General features: G+C 31.9%; 1 protein-coding gene across 1 annotated transcript; it reads right to left on the reverse strand.

The window, feature by feature from the left end:
- Positions 1 to 6,765: 6,765 nt before the first annotated feature.
- Positions 6,766 to 12,637, reverse strand: LOC126717227 (bifunctional 3-dehydroquinate dehydratase/shikimate dehydrogenase, chloroplastic-like). The gene is made up of 10 exons (XM_050418695.1): positions 12,070 to 12,637; positions 10,523 to 10,628; positions 9,889 to 10,107; positions 9,232 to 9,578; positions 8,490 to 8,553; positions 8,235 to 8,343; positions 7,951 to 8,100; positions 7,703 to 7,851; positions 7,444 to 7,606; positions 6,766 to 6,984 (listed from the first exon to the last, which is right to left on the reverse strand). The coding sequence occupies exons 1-10, from the start codon at positions 12,285 to 12,287 to the stop codon at positions 6,941 to 6,943; spliced, it is 1,569 nt and encodes a 522-aa protein (XP_050274652.1). The 5' UTR covers positions 12,288 to 12,637; the 3' UTR covers positions 6,766 to 6,940.
- Between the last annotated feature and the right edge of the window lie 8,396 nt (positions 12,638 to 21,033).

Here is a 21,033-nt window from a genome sequence, read left to right on the forward strand (position 1 = left end):
TAATAAGTGGGTCCCCAGAAATGTATAATAGTATTCCTCAAGAGGATGCTAACGATTTTTCTTGTTACGAGGGATATAGTAGGTACTTAACAAAAAACAAAATAAATTATAGATAGAATAAAAATTTGAAGGTAGGGTGGGTTGAAAGTTGGGTAGCAAAAGCCTCCTTTCGTCTCTATGGTAAATTCAACTAAATTGTTTTTGTAGCATCATAGAACATTAGGTGGTCCTTAATCAAACAAAGATTAGTTGTTTATGTTAATTTTTTTAATTAAAGTTACATTTCTGTGAATGTGATCCATCTTCAGCTGTATGTCAAAAACAATTTTTGATTTTTTTTTTTTTTTGGAAATATATGTCAAAAGGACTATTCTAAACAAAAAAACAGCAAAGGTTGTCGCCTAAGTTGCACTTTGGTCCCCAGTCATGGTTTTACGACAAGGGTATCCCTATTATACTATCCATCCAAAGTAAATTAATAAATAAATTCAATAATTATTAAATATTTTAGATTCACAGAAATGGATATGAATAATTTCGTTCTTCTGCCGCCGAATAAAAGAAGAATTTGTTAATGAATTCCAAAAGCATTCGTTTAAAAAATATTTTTGTGTGAAAGAAAAGAAAATTGATTTTTTAGATAATTTTTATATTTTTCATTGGTATCAATTTTTTTTTAAATAATTCATTAACAAATATTTTAAGAGCACCATTAATGGGCCCATAAAATAATAAATGAGTAATTTTTTTATATACTATGTCCTTATTATGAATAGTAGTGTATTAGAGTGATATAAAATGATTTAAAATTGTAAATAAAATACTTTATAACCTTAATATGTGTTGTGTAAAACATTTGATATAGATTAAAAAATTATAACAATATCAAGTTAGTTATTGTAAAATAATTGTCATAGATTAAGATTAAATAATTGTCATAAAATATGTGTTGATAATCTATGTCAACATGCGAATCTGTCTGACTCGTTTAGCTTATAAAGTTATTAGTTATTTTGATATTGTTATTTAATTTATGGTTGTTTTTATATGTTTATTACTATATTTATAGTTGTAATTGAATTTTAATTATATATACATAGGAATTGATAAAGATTATATTGGTTAAGTATGACCTATTAATTAAATAGATTACAAAATGGGTCATTTGTATTAACTTTTACATAACTTGTTAATTAAATGAGTTAAACGTGTTGGGTCGGGTTGACCTATTTAATAAACAGGTCATGTTCGGGTTGAGGATTCTTGACACATTTAGTAAACAAGTCAGGTTCGGGTCAATTTATATAACTGAATACTTATAACTTGACATGATACGAACCCGACCCGCTAATACGAATTGCCACCCCTAGTAAATTCTATGAATGTGTGAAATAGTTTATTTACAAATTTTCATAAATTACTCTTAGATTTATGTCACTTCTAAAGAAGTTTTTTTTTTTTTTTTTTTTTTTGAGAAAACACATCTAAAGAAGTTAGTACATACTTCAAAATACTTTTTTTTGAGATAGAGTTTCAACCTATGACATCCGTTTTTAATGATAGCTCTTTATCATTAGATCAGGACACTAATCGATTTTTGGTGTAAGCGAAAATTAAACCCCTAAATCTCTTAAACCATCAAAAACTTTATCATCTAAGCTAATTGAAACCCACTGCTTTAAAATAACGTAGAGTCTACCATGTGTCGTGGTACCTTCCTCTACAAAGTACAAACCGACATGTGACTATTCATCTAGAAAGACTAGAATGAATGGGCAAATAACACTAGGTGGCAAGCAATGATGTGTACACATCTCGCTTATAAATTCATACACGCCATGATACGAACCCGACCCGCTAATACGAATTGCCACCCCTAGTAAATTCTATGAATGTGTGAAATAGTTTATTTACAAATTTTCATAAATTACTCTTAGATTTATGTCAATTCTAAAGAAGTTTTTTTTTTTTTTTTTTTTCTTTTTTTTGAGAAAACACATCTAAAGAAGTTAGTACATACTTCAAATATTTTTTTTTGAGATAGAGTTTCAACCTATGACACCCGTTTTTAATGATAGTTCTTTATCATCAGATCAAGATACTAATCGATTTTTGGTGTAAGCGAAAATTAAACCCCTAAATCTCTTAAACCATCAAAAACTTTATCATCTAAGCTAATTGAAACCCACTGCTTTAAAATAACGTAGAGTCTACCATGTGTTGTGTTACCTTCCTCTACAAAGTACAAACCGACATGTGACTATTCATCTAGAAAGACTAGAATGAATGGGCAAATAACACTAGGTGGCAAGCAATGATGTGTACACATCTCGCTTATAAATTCATACACGCCATGATACGAACCCGACCCGCTAATACGAATTGCCACCCCTAGTAAATGCTATGAATGTGTGAAATAGTTTATTTACAAATTTTCATAAATTACTCTTAGATTTATGTCATTTCTAAAGAAGTTTTTTTTTTTTTTTTTTTTTTTTTTTTTTTTGAGAAAACACATCTAAAGAAGTTAGTACATACTTCAAAATACTTTTTTTTGAGATAGAGTTTCAACCTATGACACCTGTTTTTAATGATAGCTCTTTATCATCAGATCAAGACACTAATCTATTTTTGGTGTAAGCGAAAATTAAACCCCTAAATCTCTTAAACCATCAAAAACTTTATCATCTAAGCTAATTGAAACCCACTTCTTTAAAATAACGTAGAGTCTACCATGTGTTGTGTTACCTTCCTCTACAAAGTACAAACCGACATGTGACTATTCATCTAGAAAGACTAGAATGAATGGGCAAATAACACTAGGTGGCAAGCAATGATGTGTACACATCTCGCTTATAAATTCATACACGCCATGTGTCAAATTTTTTTTTTTTTTAAATGCATCTTTTATGCGTATTCTTTAATATATATATATATATATATATATATAATTTTATTTATATACTTCTTTTTGAAAGAAGCATGTTGTTATTATTACTATTTTTTTTCTAAGAAACAACCTAACTACTAAACACACACACTTAATTACACTCTTTCACCAAATTCAAACACATTACTTATCCCAATTTCCAAAAAAGCATATTATTATTGGTACAAGTGAATTGTATTGTTTTGTTGTAAACCTATTTGAAAGAAAGTGTATACAAGAAGATGTTTATTATGCTTTCGCCCTCTCCTCCCAAAGAATTTAGCATGCTTTTATTTATGTAATATTTTGAATGTATATGATCTATTATTTATTAGGTAGAAACGTGTATATATTTCAAAGTTATCTGATTGTTTTCTAAGAGCTTTTATAACTTAATTGACACATCTTGATACTTCAAATGGAAATGTTCAAGATTCAACCCCCTTCCTTCAATTTAACTAACAAATTATCAGCAAATAACTTCCTCCACATAGTTTACCCAACAACACTTTTGCACTCCTCTTATTCACCTGTATTAATTCTTGTTTATCAAAATCTTCCTAAAAAGGATCGACAATGTTTTTCATTAATCTTTCCAAATTCATATTAACTTTATCACCAACGAAATTTGAGAGAAACCTGTTAACTCCAATGAAATCATAGTGCTGAATGTGTTTAAGTTTAATCTTTGGGAGATTGAGACTTTGTTTGTCAATAGAGAGCCCTTTTACTCCTGAACAAATCAATTGTTCATCAATATATATGTTACATGGATCCTCAATTGACATAATTTTTATTATATATTAGCAATAACATGTCACTCAAGCGGAAAAAGTTTTTTGTGAATTTTTTTTGGGTTACTATAGACTTATTTTTAAACTATTAGCTTTAAATTTTGGATTACTTCATGCCATCTGGACAAGTTGTAGCTTCTATGAATAGGCCACCATGAGGACCCCAAAATCAAACAGGTAGTTTTTGCATTTGTAATTTTATTTGACACGTATAAAAAATTAAAAATCTGTTACGAATCCAGAAACTACCTAACCATTTTGCCTAAGCATCTTCCATTCAAACCTCCAGGTCTTATACTGAATTTCGGATAGCCCACTCTAGAGTCTAGGAAGGGCAGAAAAGTTGTTTGCTACTGTTCCTTGTTCTCTTCTTTTTTTTTTGGAATTTAAAAATTTTTGAAAATAGATATACTTAGTTTTTGTTTGGCATGAATGAAATTTGCCAACTTATTTTACTATTCAACTTATTTTTGGTATTATTTATAGGTCTCATTGCACTTTTTGATACTATTCATGAGTTCTATTGTACTATTTCAATTAACTTTTACCTTTATTTATAGTACTTTCAGTAAAAAGTTTTCAGTTTCAGCAAAATAAGCGGATTCCAAATAGACACTCAATTGATTAATGATTTATAGTTTTCTAGATTTGTAATGTATTATATATATGCATTCAACAAATCAGTTTGAATGTAATATAAATAATCAATAATTTGATATAGATAAGTCCAAAACCTTGTAATTCAACTGGTACTTCTTAGTATTTCTATCGAAGATGTTTATGAAAAAAAAAGTAACAATGCCAGGAATTAATTGAACATTAGGAACACATGATTACTTCTCACTCGAGTTGTGGGAGTGTGAGAACTTTGAATAATACAATTTGTGAGGAAAACTTTTGACCTCTGTTTCATTATGTAAATTAAACATACAGAAGCCTCATCTAAAAATTCCCAATTAGAAACGGTCAAAGAGCAATCCTTTCCCTCTAATAGTCTAGTTTGAAGGGAGAGGAGGGAAGAGTGCCAAGGTCTGTTAGTCTCTCCAAAATTGTTTTAGCTCAAGTTTGGGAGGTGATATTTTGCATCACGAATATACGTCACAGAATATACTGGGGTATTAGTATATATTATCGTTATACAAAAATAAAAAAATTTCATGTTCGGAATCTGTTTTTCTTTGAATGAAAATTTATTAAACCATTTACCTAAAAAAATATTAAACCAGAAGCACAAAAAATGATGGAAAGAATGAAAATTAATTTATTAAATTTACTTGAGAAAAAAAAAAGAGAGAGTTTATTGGTCCAAAAGTGCAAGAGAATATAATTTTTCATATGCCAGTTAGTTTTAGGGCCAAAATGGCCCATTAGCATGTTTTTTTTGAACTATTTAGCAATAGAACACTGTTTCGGAACTAATTAGGGAAATACCACTTTTTCTGGTACTCGAGCTCACCGAGCTCGAGTACCATGTTTTTTTAATCCACTGTCGCCCCATATTCAAGGAGTCCTATAGTGGCGTTTTTAAGCCCTATAGTGACGTTTTTGGGCCCTATAGCGGCGTTTTCCTGCAAAAATTTTTATAAGTCCCCATAACAGGTTCAAGGGGCCCTATAGTGGCGTTTTTAAGCCCTATAGTGACGTTTTCGGGCCCTATAGCGGCGTTTTTTTTTTTTGAGAAGATGTTTGACCAGTAAAAAACATGGTACTCGAGCTCACCAAGCTCGAGTACCAGAAAAAGTGGTATTTCCCTAATTAGTTCCGAAACAGTGCTCTATTGCTAAATAGTTCAAAAAAACATGCTAATGGGCCATTTTGGCCTAGTTTTAGGCGACCTGTTGTTTGCTAGCCCAAATTCAGGCTTTTCTGGCTAAAGTCTACAGAAAGTTCACTCTGCCTAAATCAAGTTGGGCTACAGATTTCACTTTGGGCAGAAGATAGTGGATTGACTTTAATTTGTGATCAATCTTATTCGTTATATTTCGCTTTAACTAAATCAGGTTGGGCTAAAACCTCAGGCCCAAAGTCCAATTTGGACCAGAAAATAGCTGTTTAACCATAGCTTGTAATTTATCTAATTACATTAAAGCCCATATTTCATTGCATAATAAAAATCTTATATTTGGCTTACAACAAGTGGACGATGCAACAAGTTCTCTCTATAAAAAACAATCGGGTAGTGCTATTTGAACCTGTTGTCCTTGCCAAAATAAAACACTACTTTTGAGCTTCAAAGTGAATGACAATCCTTCTTGCCTTCACTTTAGGAACAGTTTCTATATCAAGTCATCTAAGAATCTAAGAAAAAGCATTGGTATTCTCACTTATTTGCCTTACACTAGTATCTGAAACTGAGCCAGCATGTTAAGATACTCTCAGCATGGTAGGGTGGTGATATTTTTTTTTATCTCTAATGAGGTGACTCCAAAATTAATGAGATAGAGATGAAAAAAAAAGGCGAGTGGGCATAAGAGTAACTAGAGTGAAAGACAACCATTTTCAGGATGATAATAATTTATGTATAAAAATAAATTATAAATAGGATGTGTATAAAAAAGATTAAATTATATAAAATAATTTAAATATATATTAAGTAAGCATTATATATACACCTTTGGGGTGTTGCAAGATGGGACAAGGCTAAGTAAAACTTGTTCCTGCCCTGCCAACTCTTCGGAGCGGGTACAACCCACGTGGGTTAGGACAAGGTGGGGCAATTTTGCTATCCCTAAATTGTTATTTTTTTAGAGGAGTTAAGTGAAACTGTGGAACTATTACACAAAAAGGTAACTTGGTAAAAAATCACACTACAACAAAGGATTATTCCTCACAATGGGAAAACAAATTCACTTCCTGTGGATTGATTCACAGTTCAAAAAAAGTTCAAAATTTGAAGCTCTCTATGTCATACCATGTAGAACTGGATATTTGTTTTGATGTCAACAACACTTGTCCAAGTTGATTGTTTCACATTAAATCTTGGTCCACATTGATTATTTTATATTAGAATAAGTTTCATCGTTCACAGTTTTGGTTCATTAGTTTGATCCTGAGAAATTCACAAAGCATATTATTTTTCTTTCTTGGTCTTAGAAAATATTTTATGCAATTTTAGCATATCCAAATTTCTTTGTGATCAAGTTTGAATTAATAAAGAAATGGAAGCATAAGATACATATAACAAGTTAAAACATTTTCTGTGTAATGCAATACATCATCAGAACTTTGCTAAGATGATGTCCCGCATGAACTCTTCAGGTGCTGCAAAACAGAGGAAGCCAAAGGGTGTCAGATTGCTCAGTCATGTTAGGAAACCTGAAAGTCCAGATTAACATTAAGAGTTCTCTCACCAGTAAATTGGTAAGTGGCATAAGTTTTAGAATATCATACAAACCATTTACGGGGCTTGATTTAGAATACAAACCATGACATCTTTCCTATGTTTTTTTTCTTATAAATGTAACCATACGATAGCACTTGGCACTTAAATAGTACTTGCTAGGAATTTTGGATAAGCTACATGCTAGATCTTCCGCTATTTCCAGAGTCTCAATAATGTAGTTAATACTGTTAATTTGGAAAGTTTTAAATACTTTTTTGCATGGAAGTTCACATGTTGCAGTAGCAAGGTCAAGAATTTCATCAGAAAAATTAGAACCTAGGAACTTATGGACACAAACACACAGTCTAGCCTCTGAGCAGATAAAAGTCAAGAGATACCTTCTTTTCCTGTAAAGAGTTTGAACTGGCCAATGGCCTGCCGGAGGAACATTTCAACTCCGCTCACAATGATGGCTCCTGCAGCCTCAGCATCTTTTAATAGTCTGGTCTTTCTTGGTGTGTAAACAGAATCAAAGACAAGCTGGTAATCCTGCAAGGTCACCTAGAAAAGCAAAAAAAAAAAATAGTTTTAATAATCGAAACCAAAATTGAAATGTTATTCAATTAAATAATAACTAGTAAGGATAGAGTAGTCGACCTCAGCTACAGGAATTCTATCTGTGTTTGGATGCATTCCCAGAGGTGTTGCATTTGCAAGGATTGCCCCTTTCTCTGGATGGAAGTTAAACACCTCTTCAAAAGGCCGAGCTTCACCAGATACCTCATGAGCAAGAGTCTTTGCTCTCTCTTTTAAACAAATGATGAGAATTAGGAAAACAGGTTTAGAAAAAATAGACAAATCAGCTTCTTAGTTACTAAATCATTGTAGAGCTAAGGTTAACATACCAAAATCAATGTCGAAAATGACCACCCGAGCTCCTCTGCTTTTGGCACCAACTGCTAAGGCTCTTCCTGCACCTCCAGCACCAGCTAGCACAAATTGTTTTCCAGCAAGAGGTGAATCGAAAGATGTTTCCCCATTAGTGTATCCCTGATCTGTGATATCTCAAATGCACAAATTTTGGTATATCACTTTCTAGAATTTATCAATTGTCAATGAAGAAAACCAATTTTGTAGAAAATTCAAAACAACTCTGAAGGTAAAATTATAAATATTGTTATGCCAGTACGTTTTAGAGCATCTTCAATTGCAGTTATTGACGCCTCGCGGTCTGTATTATAGCCAACCCATTTCCCATCACTTGGCCTCCTTATAATAGTATTGACAGCACCTATTGCCTGATAAAGCATGTGAAAATGATTATTTCATCAACCATGCAAACAGTCATCCATTGGGAACATGATGAAGACAGTGTAAGCAATTCTACGAAATAAAAATACCCCAAAATAATATACAAAAATTAAGAATGGTGGATTAAGCCAACCTTCGCAAGTGGATGGACTTCATCGCAAAATTCAACTACAGCTTCTTTGTATGGAAACCCAACACTATATTCACATGAATCAAGAAAATGAGAGGTTATGCTCTGAGCACCAGAAACACACACACACACACACAATTATTGTATAGCATTGAAAATTAAAAACACTTTAACTAAACGAAAGCTATTCTAAGTTAACCAAAAGCTAGTGAGAATAAGGGCAAGTAGGCTTCATTTCATTACAACAACCTTTAATATTTCTAAACTGGACAAAATCAAGGAAAGGCTGTATACGTTGTGAGAGAAGATAAAAAGAAAAGTCTAGGATTGACAGACTTCAGATGCAAATAGTTATACACTCTTCTTATATTATAGCGCACCAAATCGGAAAAGGCTGGTAATAGCACTTCACTGCCTCTGGAGGCAAAATACTTAAAAATTGAGCCCAATTTCCTTTATCAATGAAGGGTTTTCAGAGCACTATCTAGACCCAATCCTGATGTCACAAAATTGGAAGGTTACCAATTAGTTGCCAGAGTTTGAACAGCTTACAATGGCTGGTTCCTCTTGTGAAAAGAGAGCTGGTAAGATGACAAGTTTGGGCAAAAACAAACATAACACATCAATAACATTACGTGTTCTAAATGATACATCATCCAAGTCATACAAATTGAAGTATCATTCTTTTTGTCAGCCTAAAATATATTTTTAATAAATTAAAATGTAATATATGCTTGCGGCATACCTGAATCCAGCAAATTCAAATTCCGGGCTAGAATAGACACTAAAGAAGTCCTTGAGGTCATCAACAAACATTGGGACATATATTGCATTATATTTCACACGCCTGAAAGTAGGATTATGCAATAGAGGGCCTTTGCTGTGGCCAACTGGTTTGGAGATGAGCCCAAAAACTTTAGTATCTTCATCAATATCTTCAATTTTATAAGCCTGTCTAAGGTTTTCCAAAGTAGGCAGTCCTGGAACTGAGTTTCCTTCCATAGATCCGTAGACCAGAAAAGCGCCAAATTTTGGGCACAGTATCTGGCTTATAAGACCTCTTTCACCTATTGAGTATGCAATTAGTGGAACCTGCATGTAGTAGCCAGAGCTGATCTCTCAATAGAGAAAATATGAATTTACAAAATTTCCAAAAAACTGAGCAATTTCACTACTTTGAAAATTTTCATTTGAAAATCAACTTATTTCATATGTTGTTGTTTGATTTTTTTATCATATGTTTGAAACATTTCCCTTTACCTCCTCTCTTCATTTTCCCTTTCATTTTTTAGTAATTTCTTTTACTTTTAAATTTTGTATGAAATGTAACACTCTTTTTCAGTTTAAATGGTAAATCACTTGAACAGAATTTGAAGGAAGATAGGCTATTATCACGAGATACCTGGCAATGTGAGAGAAGATGAAAAATTCTTGATATTTCTGTAATATTAGTTGCATTTATGACAAGTTTGATCATATCTGCTCCAGTAGATTGCATGCTCGTGACAAGACGGTTCAGATCTTCTTCTAAAGGGGTCACACCATTCACATAGCATGATACAATAACTTTGCTACCACTGTGACAATTCATTTTCAGTTCTTCCATAAGATTAGAAACCACCTGAACAATCATATGACTCAAGTCAGATGAGATTCCAGAATCAACAAAATATTTCGATCTAAATAAATATCATGAGAAAAATAATTCTCAATTATTTCAAATGTCTACTCCTGCAAGATGTAGAAAGCAATGATAGGCCACTGACAGAGAAACTACACATGGCAGTGTGGCCATTTAACAGGACGGTTCTAAAGTAATCATCATGGAGCAGATGTCATAGGTTTCAAATCCTATCATTCATATATATATATATATACTTATAGCCTTATAAACACATAAGCAGATGATTTAATGGCATACAAACCAAAAAATGAATTGTGAAAAATGGCACGCTAGAAATGTTGACAGAGCATAATCAAGAATTGAATAACTCCTGTACACACTTCAATGTTGAATATTAATTTCAAAACACAACCTTGAGCTCAAAATCAATGTAATCAGCTCCCAGTTCTTTGGCCGTATGAAGAGTTTCCAGCCGTGTGTGCTCATCACCTTCGTACTGACCACCTTCCCACTTTGGCCTTGGAGAAAAATGGTACATAATTAGGATAGATGCGAAAATTGACATTTATATGGTAAGAAAATGATATATGTGTGTGTGTATTTATTTATTTATTATATATATATATATATATATATTTATATATAAGGCCTTCTCTAGTTTGATGAATATGTTCCTTGTGATTTACAAGGGAGAGAAGAAACAATGAGGAACCAATCATCATGGTAGTCTTTCCTTGCTAACCTTTGAACTTTCTCATCCATGTCATTTTTCCTTCTTTTGTTCCTGTTTTCATGACTTGAAACAATAGAGAATCTTGCTAAATCACTAGTGTATTTTACATGTGAGGACTAGTAATTTCTCCAACATATAAGTTAGAGCACAACACTACTGCCTTCCACCTAACAAACCTAATGCCAAGCTTTTAAAATCAAAACAGGAACTTAACATTGCAGAGGCAGAGGAATATAGATTAACATCTTAAAATAGTCTTTTTAGCTTCTCTGTTGGTCCAGTTACTACCTATACCTACGAGTCTGCCACATTTTTTACAAAAAAAGATTCACCACACACTGCTTCTTACTTCACAGATAATGAGTTCCAGACAATTGAATCTGAATGATTTTGGCCAGTAAATTTCATTATCATTTTGGTTGCGTTTGAAGGACGTTGCAAATTCCAGACAAAACGACAGAGAGCTTTCAAGTAAACTAGGGATTAAAAAAAAAAAAAAAAATCTAGGTTGAAATGTTGTGCAATTGGTCTATTAGGGGAAATTCATGAGATGATGAGTCTTAATCCATCAGTTTTGGATGCTGATCCAATTACACTAAGAAGGAGCCAAATATATAAAACTAATAAAATAAATAATATTTTTATGCATCTGATAAAAGAAAATTTTACAAGAGTAGAGCTTGTCCTCTCCATACAGCAGTAATATGAGCATCCCCGTAATGATTTTGGCACTTAATTAGGCTTCTACAGTCACCGGTATGTCACGACAACACAGGCAATTTTTGAAATATTTTAACATGACATAGCAGGTATGACACGGTACGGCAGCCTAAAGAAGTGTCCAGTGCTTCCTAGTTAGGCTTCCACCTAATCAACCTATAGCTACAAGATAGTAGTACTTGTGCTACTGTTAAACCATTTTATATGAATGATTTTTAGAGTCCACTTTAAAACACTAGCAATGGAACCCACAGAGAGTGCCAGTAATCAACTTATGGTTTTAATTGTGAGCTCTTTTTCCACCTTTCAATCATATTCTAACAACATTTCTATAAGCCTAAGAATGATAATTTCACTAAAAGAATTTATATCACATTTGACCATAACTCAAACTAGCAAACTCCAAGAATAGGAATTAAAAATATATACACGTACTTTTTGAGCTAGAAAACAGAAAAAAAACTGAAAAAGAACAATTGAGTTGGGAGTTAAGTTATGAATATTACCGGTACACGATGAGCACTGGCAATGGCTTCTTTTTGAGTATGGTTTCAAGGTCTTGGCGAGGCTGGAAGTTCTTAATATAGTCCAACCTGATTTCAACTAAATCAGCACCTTGCACTTTTGCCTTGTACATGTCAGTCATTATTTGCTCCACAGTTTCAGCCATTAATGGAGCACAAACCAGAGTTGTTTTGCTGACCATCATTCCAACACTTCCCATTTTGGACAAATAAGAACGAGTCAAATGCTAAAATGGATTGAATTGTGGTGTTTTTATATATAGCAAAAGGGGTACTATTGTGTGGAAAAAACTTCGGGAAAAAAAGAGTGAAGGAAATAATGAAGCTTGCAGATTTGTACTATTTAATATTTATCAACGCTACCCCTTTGAAGTAAATGATTAAATGGTGAAAACTTAAAAGAAAAACAAAATGAGCTAAAGCTGATCAAACACCGACAAAGGAGTAGTGCAATCAGAGAACACAGCGTGGTTGGTGGTTCTTATTTAAGATCCATTCGAACTTCGAAGATAAAAAAAAACAGAGACGACAAATCCAACTACAACTCAAACAACGTATGTGAAATAAATAAATGAAGTTGCTCAGATAGATTGCGTGTCAGAGAATATATAGGACGAGGGTTGGTGAAGTGAGAAGAAACTATTGGTAGTAGATAAGGTTTGGTGGCATTTACAGTTTACATTACACTGTCATAATTTTTCATGTAGAAGTTAAAATTTTTGGGAAAATTCAAGTGGGATCAGCCAATAAGGACTGATTTATGCTAGAAAGTAATAAAGAATAATAAATAATCAATTATGACATGTTAATTACCTTAATGCCTCAGAGATTTTGGTGATAAAAGCTAGAATTAACAAAACTCAGGAATTCTCTTGGGTTTGAAACTTCATGCCTGTATCTTAGAGTCGAAAGAGATTTCTCCTTATATTAACATGGTATATGTTGGACTGGAATACGGCGCATATTCGAAAAAATAGTTGAATATTTGAAGAAGTCTAAATACCTTTATTTGTAAATAAATAAATAAATAAATCTTGTTGATTAAAAATGCTGCGTACTGTGTAAGGTCATAAAAGAGAATTCCAATAATTATTATTGGCCAAAATAATTAATTATCCCCTTTTGTGCCTAATTTATCTCAAAGAACCCAAGACCAATATTTTTTCTTATTGAATTCTATTGATAATTGAGGTGTATATATATTGAGAACATGGTATGTTTAATACTCTATCAAATAATATAATGTTTTAAAAATAATTAAAAAAAAAACTATGCATAAATTTCAAGAAAAATACACACAACCACATAAAATTGTGCGTCCAAATCAATAACTTGTGTTTTATTTTATATAAAAAAAAAAAATGAATTTTGGTTCATAATTAACAAAACTCCACAATTAATTACTTAGAAAAAAGAGAAGTGTTAGAATACAGGGAGTGAACTATTGAGTAAAAGTATAGCCAAAATGGAAAACAACCGTGTGTGTAGTTGGTGGATCTGTTTTGAACTCTTAAATTAAGCCTAAGAGCTAAGGTCCCCCACTTCAAATTCTCAGCTCAAAAAGGAAAAAAACAAGAAGAGGCTAATGATCAGTAAATGACCCACGTCAAGGTTTGCATGAGTTACTATGTCATTTCTCTACATTTCAGGAAATTTAAGCCGCCATGACTATGGTTGTGATGGTTTTGGTTTTATTGGTTGGTGGGTTAGGTTAGAGACAAGGGATTAGGTTAGGAAAGGGATCTCAAAAGAGTTGTATACACGTCATGCTTCTTTACATATTGCCATTTGATTTGACACACAGATCCTTCACCTTCACCATAATTATTGCTGTTATGACCAAATTGATGCCAATAGCACAACAAATGCCACAACTTGCCAATGTGGCGAGTTGTGGTTGGTGAAGGGATGGTGGTGCCTTTCCACCAACCACAACTTGCCACATGGGCGAGTTGTGTGGCATTTGTTGTGCCACTTTATGTGGCATAAGACTTATTAGGTAAAACAATCTTGAAGGTAGAAAGATCTTACCAAATCTATATTGCTAACTAAAGCATGTAAATTAAATATAAAACACAAAGATCTTATCAAGAAAATTATTTGCTTTGAATTTTACTACCCATGCTTTTACCTATTAGGTATAGTCGGTAATAGACTTTTGTAATATTTCTTAAATTATAATTTTTTCAACTAAATAAACTGTGGAAAAGATTATGAACTTTTTTGTGTCTAGCATTATTTGTAATGTATACGTTTGTACATCAACATCAAGTGAGTTTACTATTTAATAGGTGATAGCATGGGTATCACCTATGTCGTTTAGAAGATCCTTAACAAAGTTTTTTTATTTTTTAAGGAAATTAATGAAATGTCTTAATTAAATAAATTTGAAACTTAGAGAAATCAATTGAACAAACGTGAAGTTAAAGGACTAAATTGAATTTTAGTCAAAATCAGAGAATATAATTTATAATTTAGCGTAATAATTTTATGTTTACCTACACCTAAATATATGATTATTTTGACTACTGAATTGTATTACTTTACTTATTCTTACTATTGAACTTGTGTCATTCTAATGTTACTTTGTTGCTGAATTTTCTACCTTACACCGAATATAAACCAGTATTCTTTTGTTGTATATATTCTTCTTCGAGCAAGGAAACATAGATAAAGAAAAAGTAAAAAGTAAATCTTTTTTATCCCCCACTAATTCATCCCCAACTAACGAAGCATTAGATTAGAATATGTTTTGTTTTTTGTTTTTGCAGGCTTAAAAGTGCATTGCTAGCCATTTATTGTCAGAGGCGGCAGCGGTCGAAGGGCAGGGTGGTCACAGGACCACCCTGACCTGAAAAAAAAAAAAAAAAGTATATATATATATATATATAATAATTTAAAAGTTTATATTTGTCTACCCTTCAAAAAAAATTTGGTAATACCCTCAGTTTTTTTTTTTTTTGTTATGCCAATAAAATTAAACTTTGCTCCATATTTTGTCCTACTTAACAATATATTGGGGCTTTCAAGCAAAAAGAAAAGGCCCAAATTTTTTTTTTGAACTAAGATCTGAGAAAAATATTATAACATAGCAAGCCCAAAAAATTATAACATTGCTTGATTGTATACATTGAAAGAAATGTAGTTTGTAGCATTAATAATGAGATTAACATACAACGATTTCAAAATATGGAAACTCATAGAAGGAAATTGTAGACTTTATGTATTTACGTGTTTTTTTATTGTTGTTGTTGTCAATATATGAATTTCTCTTTTTATTAGATTGTGTAATTTATGCTTCTTAAGGAATACTCGAAAAAAAATTCCTGAAACCGCCACTGTTAATTGTTCATGTGTTAATATTAGTTTTGGGCTTGACTCTTTAAAATGAATCTCCAAACAAGGTTAGCCTTTCAGCTGTAGATCACGTGGTCACTACAAATTTTAAACCCTCAACACTACATAATGATAACTTTATTATAAACCCAAAAAAAAAAAAAAAAAAAATCCATAAACGTTCAAATGTGAAAAGTAAAGAGACAGTAGGAGATTTTATGTGAGGAAAAGATAGAAGTTTAGTTTTTCCATTCAAGCCTTCAACTTCAAGGGTGTTAAATGGGGGAAATTATTGACGGTATCAAAAACAAAACACTCCCTAGCCATGGAATGTGGATGTCATGTCACCATTTTCAAAGAATCCTTATTCCTATAGAAAGGAGGTTTAAATATAGTGTTCAGAAATCCTCAAAAGTTAAAACTTCTTAATCAAACGCCACTTTTCTATTTTATTTTTCATTGTGGAAGCATCGATCTTTGTTATCCATTGGAGATTTGCTTTTTCAATTGAATTTCCATAGGAGATTTTGGTGTAACATCATTGATCCTATTTGTTTGGGAGAACCCCATCATCGATCCTTTTAGAATTGAAATAGACTTGCTGACAGCCAGCTGACACTAATAACTTAGAATTTCTAATTATGTGGGAGAGAAAAATTTAGGATTACAATTCTTTTTGCCGCAACTTTACACAACTGTAATGTACTAATGTGGTGGATTATGAGTGGTAGAGAAAAAATGATAGATTTATGTGAAAGTAATAAACAACCACTCACTGTCTACCAGATTAAAATTATGGCAAAAAACGATTATAATCCTAAAACTATTTATATCGGATGATAAAAAGAGAAACAAAGAATACCACTACTTTGTAAACAAATAGTTTAAGAGTAAGCATTACACAATCTCCAAGATCATTTTTTTTTTTTTTTTGGAAAAAAAAGATAATAGATTCTCCATTTTTATACCACATACCTTATTTTGACACCACAAACAACCTCACTGGAAAAATCTCTTAAACATTTCCAAGTGGTGCATTGTATGACATTCTTTTCATTCAGGCTTCTATCTCATCTAAATTTAACATTTATGTCAAACTATTAAGTAATGGTAGATACATTTATTTCAATGTATTATTAAAATGAGTAATTATAGAATACTCCTGAAGTACCATAGATCCGTACTCCCCATTCTCATATAAATTGTGGGTTCTATCATGAATTTAATTAATGGGACTCACAATTATGTGAGAGTGGAGAATATGCATTTATGGTACTCCTAAAGTATTCAACAATTTTCCTAATAAAATTCAAAAAATTTATATGCATTTATAACTTTAAATGCTTTGGATAGATACGGATAGATTTAAAAAGTCATGGGAAAAGTAGGAAGTAAGAAAACTTTTCAACTTTCTACATAAGACTAACTTCAATACATAATTGCAAGAGTCGGATTCATTTAAAAAGTCATGGGAATGATAGAAAGTAAGAAAACTTTTTAACTTTCTACAGAAGAATAACTTCAATGCATAATTGCAAGAGTCGGATTCAATGCATAATTGCAAGAGTTGAATAGATTTAAAAAGTCACGGGAAAGGTAGGAAGTAAGAAAACTTTTCAACTTTCTACATAAGACTAACTTCAATGCATAATTGCAAGAGTTGGTGTTAGGTTCTAAAGTCTTAGGATTTTATGTATTTAGAACTCTAATTTGTATTGTTGGCAAACCATGATCAAAACAATGTGTTTAGAAGTGTTTTAGTCTAGCTCAAAGTTGTGCTTTTATGTAAAATTGGAATCGAGTTAAAGCAGGAAAGCATTGTGCCTTTCGGCCTGGCTCGATCGATCGAAAGACAGGCTCGATCGATTGAAGCTCGGGCAGAATGATTTTCTGCAGATTTTTTCCAACTCAGCCCTAAGTGTTTTAAAACGTTTTTAGGGTTTCTTATTTGTCCTAAGTATAAAAGGCAAACCCTAGCCACGTTTTAGTGTTGCTCATAAATCCAGTTTGTGTAAATCTCTTATGAGATCTAGAAGAGCTTTCCTTTATACAAACTTAGGGTTTTCAAGGAGAAGATTTATCTACCCCTTGATGATCAATTCGGTTGCTGCCATTGAAGCTTAAAGAAAACACAAGCGGGTGTGCTTGTATCTGGTGGTGAATCCAAGAAAGAAGGAGTCCATGGATTCGGAGCTTGCACGTGGTCGTGTCAGTAAGTTCTACTGGTTGGTAGAAATAAGAAGTCGAGCGTGGGAGCTTGTAAGTCTTATTGTATGAACTTCAATTCTTTCAAGATAGTGGATTCAAGTTTACCTTGAGGATAGCTAGGTCAAATCCTCCACAGGTTTTTACCGGTTTGGTTTCCTGGGTGATCATATCTTGTGTTATTTATTTTCGGCTGCTTTGCATGATTTGATCTTTGTTATTGTGATAACCTAGACTTGTTTAATTGGACTAAGTAACAACTTGGCTAATTACCTAGGTTAAATCAATTGTTTAAGGGGTTCAATGAATTGGGTACTAGGATATGATTATTTGTCTCCACATTTGTCCAATATAAATCCCCATTTGTCCAATATAATTTCTCTCACAATATCTTTGGTTACCTTTTGGAAAGGTATGTTAATTTCCAAAATATTATGTTCCTTAAATATTTTGTTTAGATTTTATGTATATGTTTTTATTAATGCAGCATTGTAATGCATTTAGGCTGGTTTTTTTTTTTTTTTTTTTTTTTTTTTTTCATATTATGTGCTAATTTAGATTTTTAATTTTTCATATGATGCATATATTTGGTAGGAATTTGTAGTATTTTCGGTGTTTTGGTTACTTTTAGAGAGGTTAAGTTATGATAATTATGTCCCTATGGAATTATTGTTTTTGTTGTTGTATCATGGAATTATTGTTTTTGTTGTTGTATCATGAAATTTTAGCTGTTTTTATAGTTAATTGATTAAGATATCATTCTTTCAATTTTCACCCTATTATAATTACAGTCTAAAAAATTGAACCTTTTTTTTTCCATTAAAATGTTAATGTGCCTTAATTTTATCTCTCATGTCAATTCTGAAACTAAAGAAAAGTTACTTACAATGACATAAAAATTATAGGTGTTGATATAGTGGAGATAGACACTTTAGTGGTATAAGAAATGTAGAAATTAACACCATAGAATCTATATATAAAGCATAAATCATACAAGAAATACACTAGGAACCAACAAGTTTGTAGGTGAAAATGTTAACTGTGATTTCTTGACTAAAAATAATAACATTATTGAAATCAATAAGTCATAAATAATTTCTTATAAAATTTATTAAAATGTACCGTGTATCGCGCAAGATAGTAGCAAATGTGTATAATAAGGGGGTAATATATATATATATATATATATATATATTTATATATTGAATGAATAAAGTCTAGGTATCATTTCTACTCAGAAAACAATTTCATTGTTAATTAGAATTGGATACATACAAGTATATAACTCTTTTTAAAAAAAAAAAATTTAGATCATAATTAATTCGAAAGGTAGAAGAATACTTATCATGCTTATCGTTAATGGCAATTGTGTCCAAGAGGACAAAACTAAGATGGAAATTTTGAGAAGCTCCCTAATTCACAACAGATTTTGGAATTTTTGGCAGCCTCCTCCAGTAGCAAGTTTCAAAACTAACTTGGAGTGGGCATTGTTCAAAGACAGGTTAAGTGAGTTTCGTGGCCGTCGTAAAAAACGAGAAGGGTATGGTTATAGTGTCAATGTCCAAGAAAGTTGCTCTCCCACATTGGTTGCTGAAGTTGAAACCATGGCAACCATGAGAGCTCTGGTTTTTGCTATGGAAATTGGTATTATTTTAGTCATTCTCTAGGGAGATTCGGAGGTGGTCATTAATTCATTGAGAGATGAAGATGATTCTCTTGGCGTCTTTTGGCCTTTTGATCTCTGATGCAAAACTAATTATAGAAACCTTTAGAGATGTTAGCTTTTCACATGTACGTACAGCGTCAAGGCAACTCTGTAACTCTCAACTTTACCAGGCATGTTAAACATGTCACAGGTTTATTGGTGTGGATAGAAGATGTTGCTTCACACTTCAATTCTGCAATGTTAGCTGATTTGGGTTTTCCTATGTAATAAAATTTCAACTTCTTCTTATAAAAAAATAAATAAATAAAAAAAAGAAGAAAGAAGAAGAAGAAGGAAACCTCGCCAACCACATCTATTAATGGAAGACCAAATCAAAATGGACAGTCCACCAACCATATCAGCCAAAATATCTCAACATAATTATGAAAATCAAAGTGAGATGGAAAGTGAATTGCTCAAATGTAATGATCATGTTTGTACGAGCTGTGTCTATAAAGAAACTTATGAAACAGAGAAAAACACCGCACAATAGACGATAATATAGACTTTGTGGATTCCATGCTTTCATATTTTCTGTGATGTCCCAATTTGATTGATGTGTGTGGGTGTATAATGAATCTTACATCGAATATATGCTAGGTTGAATTGGGATTTATTAACAACTACAAAGAGTGTCAACTGTGACTAGCTTTTTTGAGGTATAGCGTAGATGTGGTTAGTACTTTTGCTTGAGTAATTTGTTATTTTCCTTTGTTTTCTTTCATTTTTTCATAAATTATTAAACAAAAACAACATTGTATGACTTGGGAATGGAATAATGTCCATATATAATAATAGACATACATATTGAAATATCGGTACAGTGTCACTTTGTATAAACATTTTCTTCTATTTATATAATGTTTTTAAGTGTCCATTTGGTTCAGCGTTTGTGGGCTAAAATGCATGATTGCGACTTCAAAACAGATTTTTTTTTTTTTCTCAATTTTTTGCATTTGATAAGTTTTCCAAATCATGATTTTTGAAATTGCAATCAACCGAAAAGTGTGAAATTTGATTTTAAAATACTGGGGCAAGGACTTTGAAATACTACTCTTTCCATATCTTCCTCATCCTCTCTTATGAGCACACCCAATAGCAAATTATCCCCCATGGACTCCATAACTGCTTCGAGGTCGACTTCAGAGCCTCCATATAAAAAATATTTTGTGGTTAACAATTTGACAAGAAGGCGGAAATGCACATAGACTTAAGAACAATCACAAATGTAATTAATATATATAATTTCTATCGTATCGAAATGAAAGCAATACAATTTTTCTCAGGAATCCAAAAGGTAAGTTAGCATATTCATTTTTAATAAAATTTATTTATAACATTTTGTGTATCATTGAAAAGTATATAGAATTTGGAAATTATTTTTTGTAATTTAAAAAAAAAAAAAAAAACTTTCTCAAACCCAATTTTTTCTACACTACAATCCAAAAAACATATCTCAAAAATTAATAAAACTCAACAAAACTACAATTCAAAATAAAAAAAGAAATGGAAAAATAAAACTCACATCAAAGTTAAACCCTTTCTCCCGAATATGTAAAACATAAAATGTGATGTGATCAAGCCTAAATATCCAATGCAAAATCAAATTCAAATTTTTAATATGACTTTGAAGTCACACAATAGAAATAGGTGGCTAATCCCAAGCAAAAGTGATGGTTGTAGCTTTATACACGATGATT

This window comes from Quercus robur, chromosome 3 (genome assembly GCF_932294415.1).
Source record: "Quercus robur chromosome 3, dhQueRobu3.1, whole genome shotgun sequence".
In the NCBI taxonomy this organism is placed as follows: domain Eukaryota; kingdom Viridiplantae; phylum Streptophyta; class Magnoliopsida; order Fagales; family Fagaceae; genus Quercus; species Quercus robur.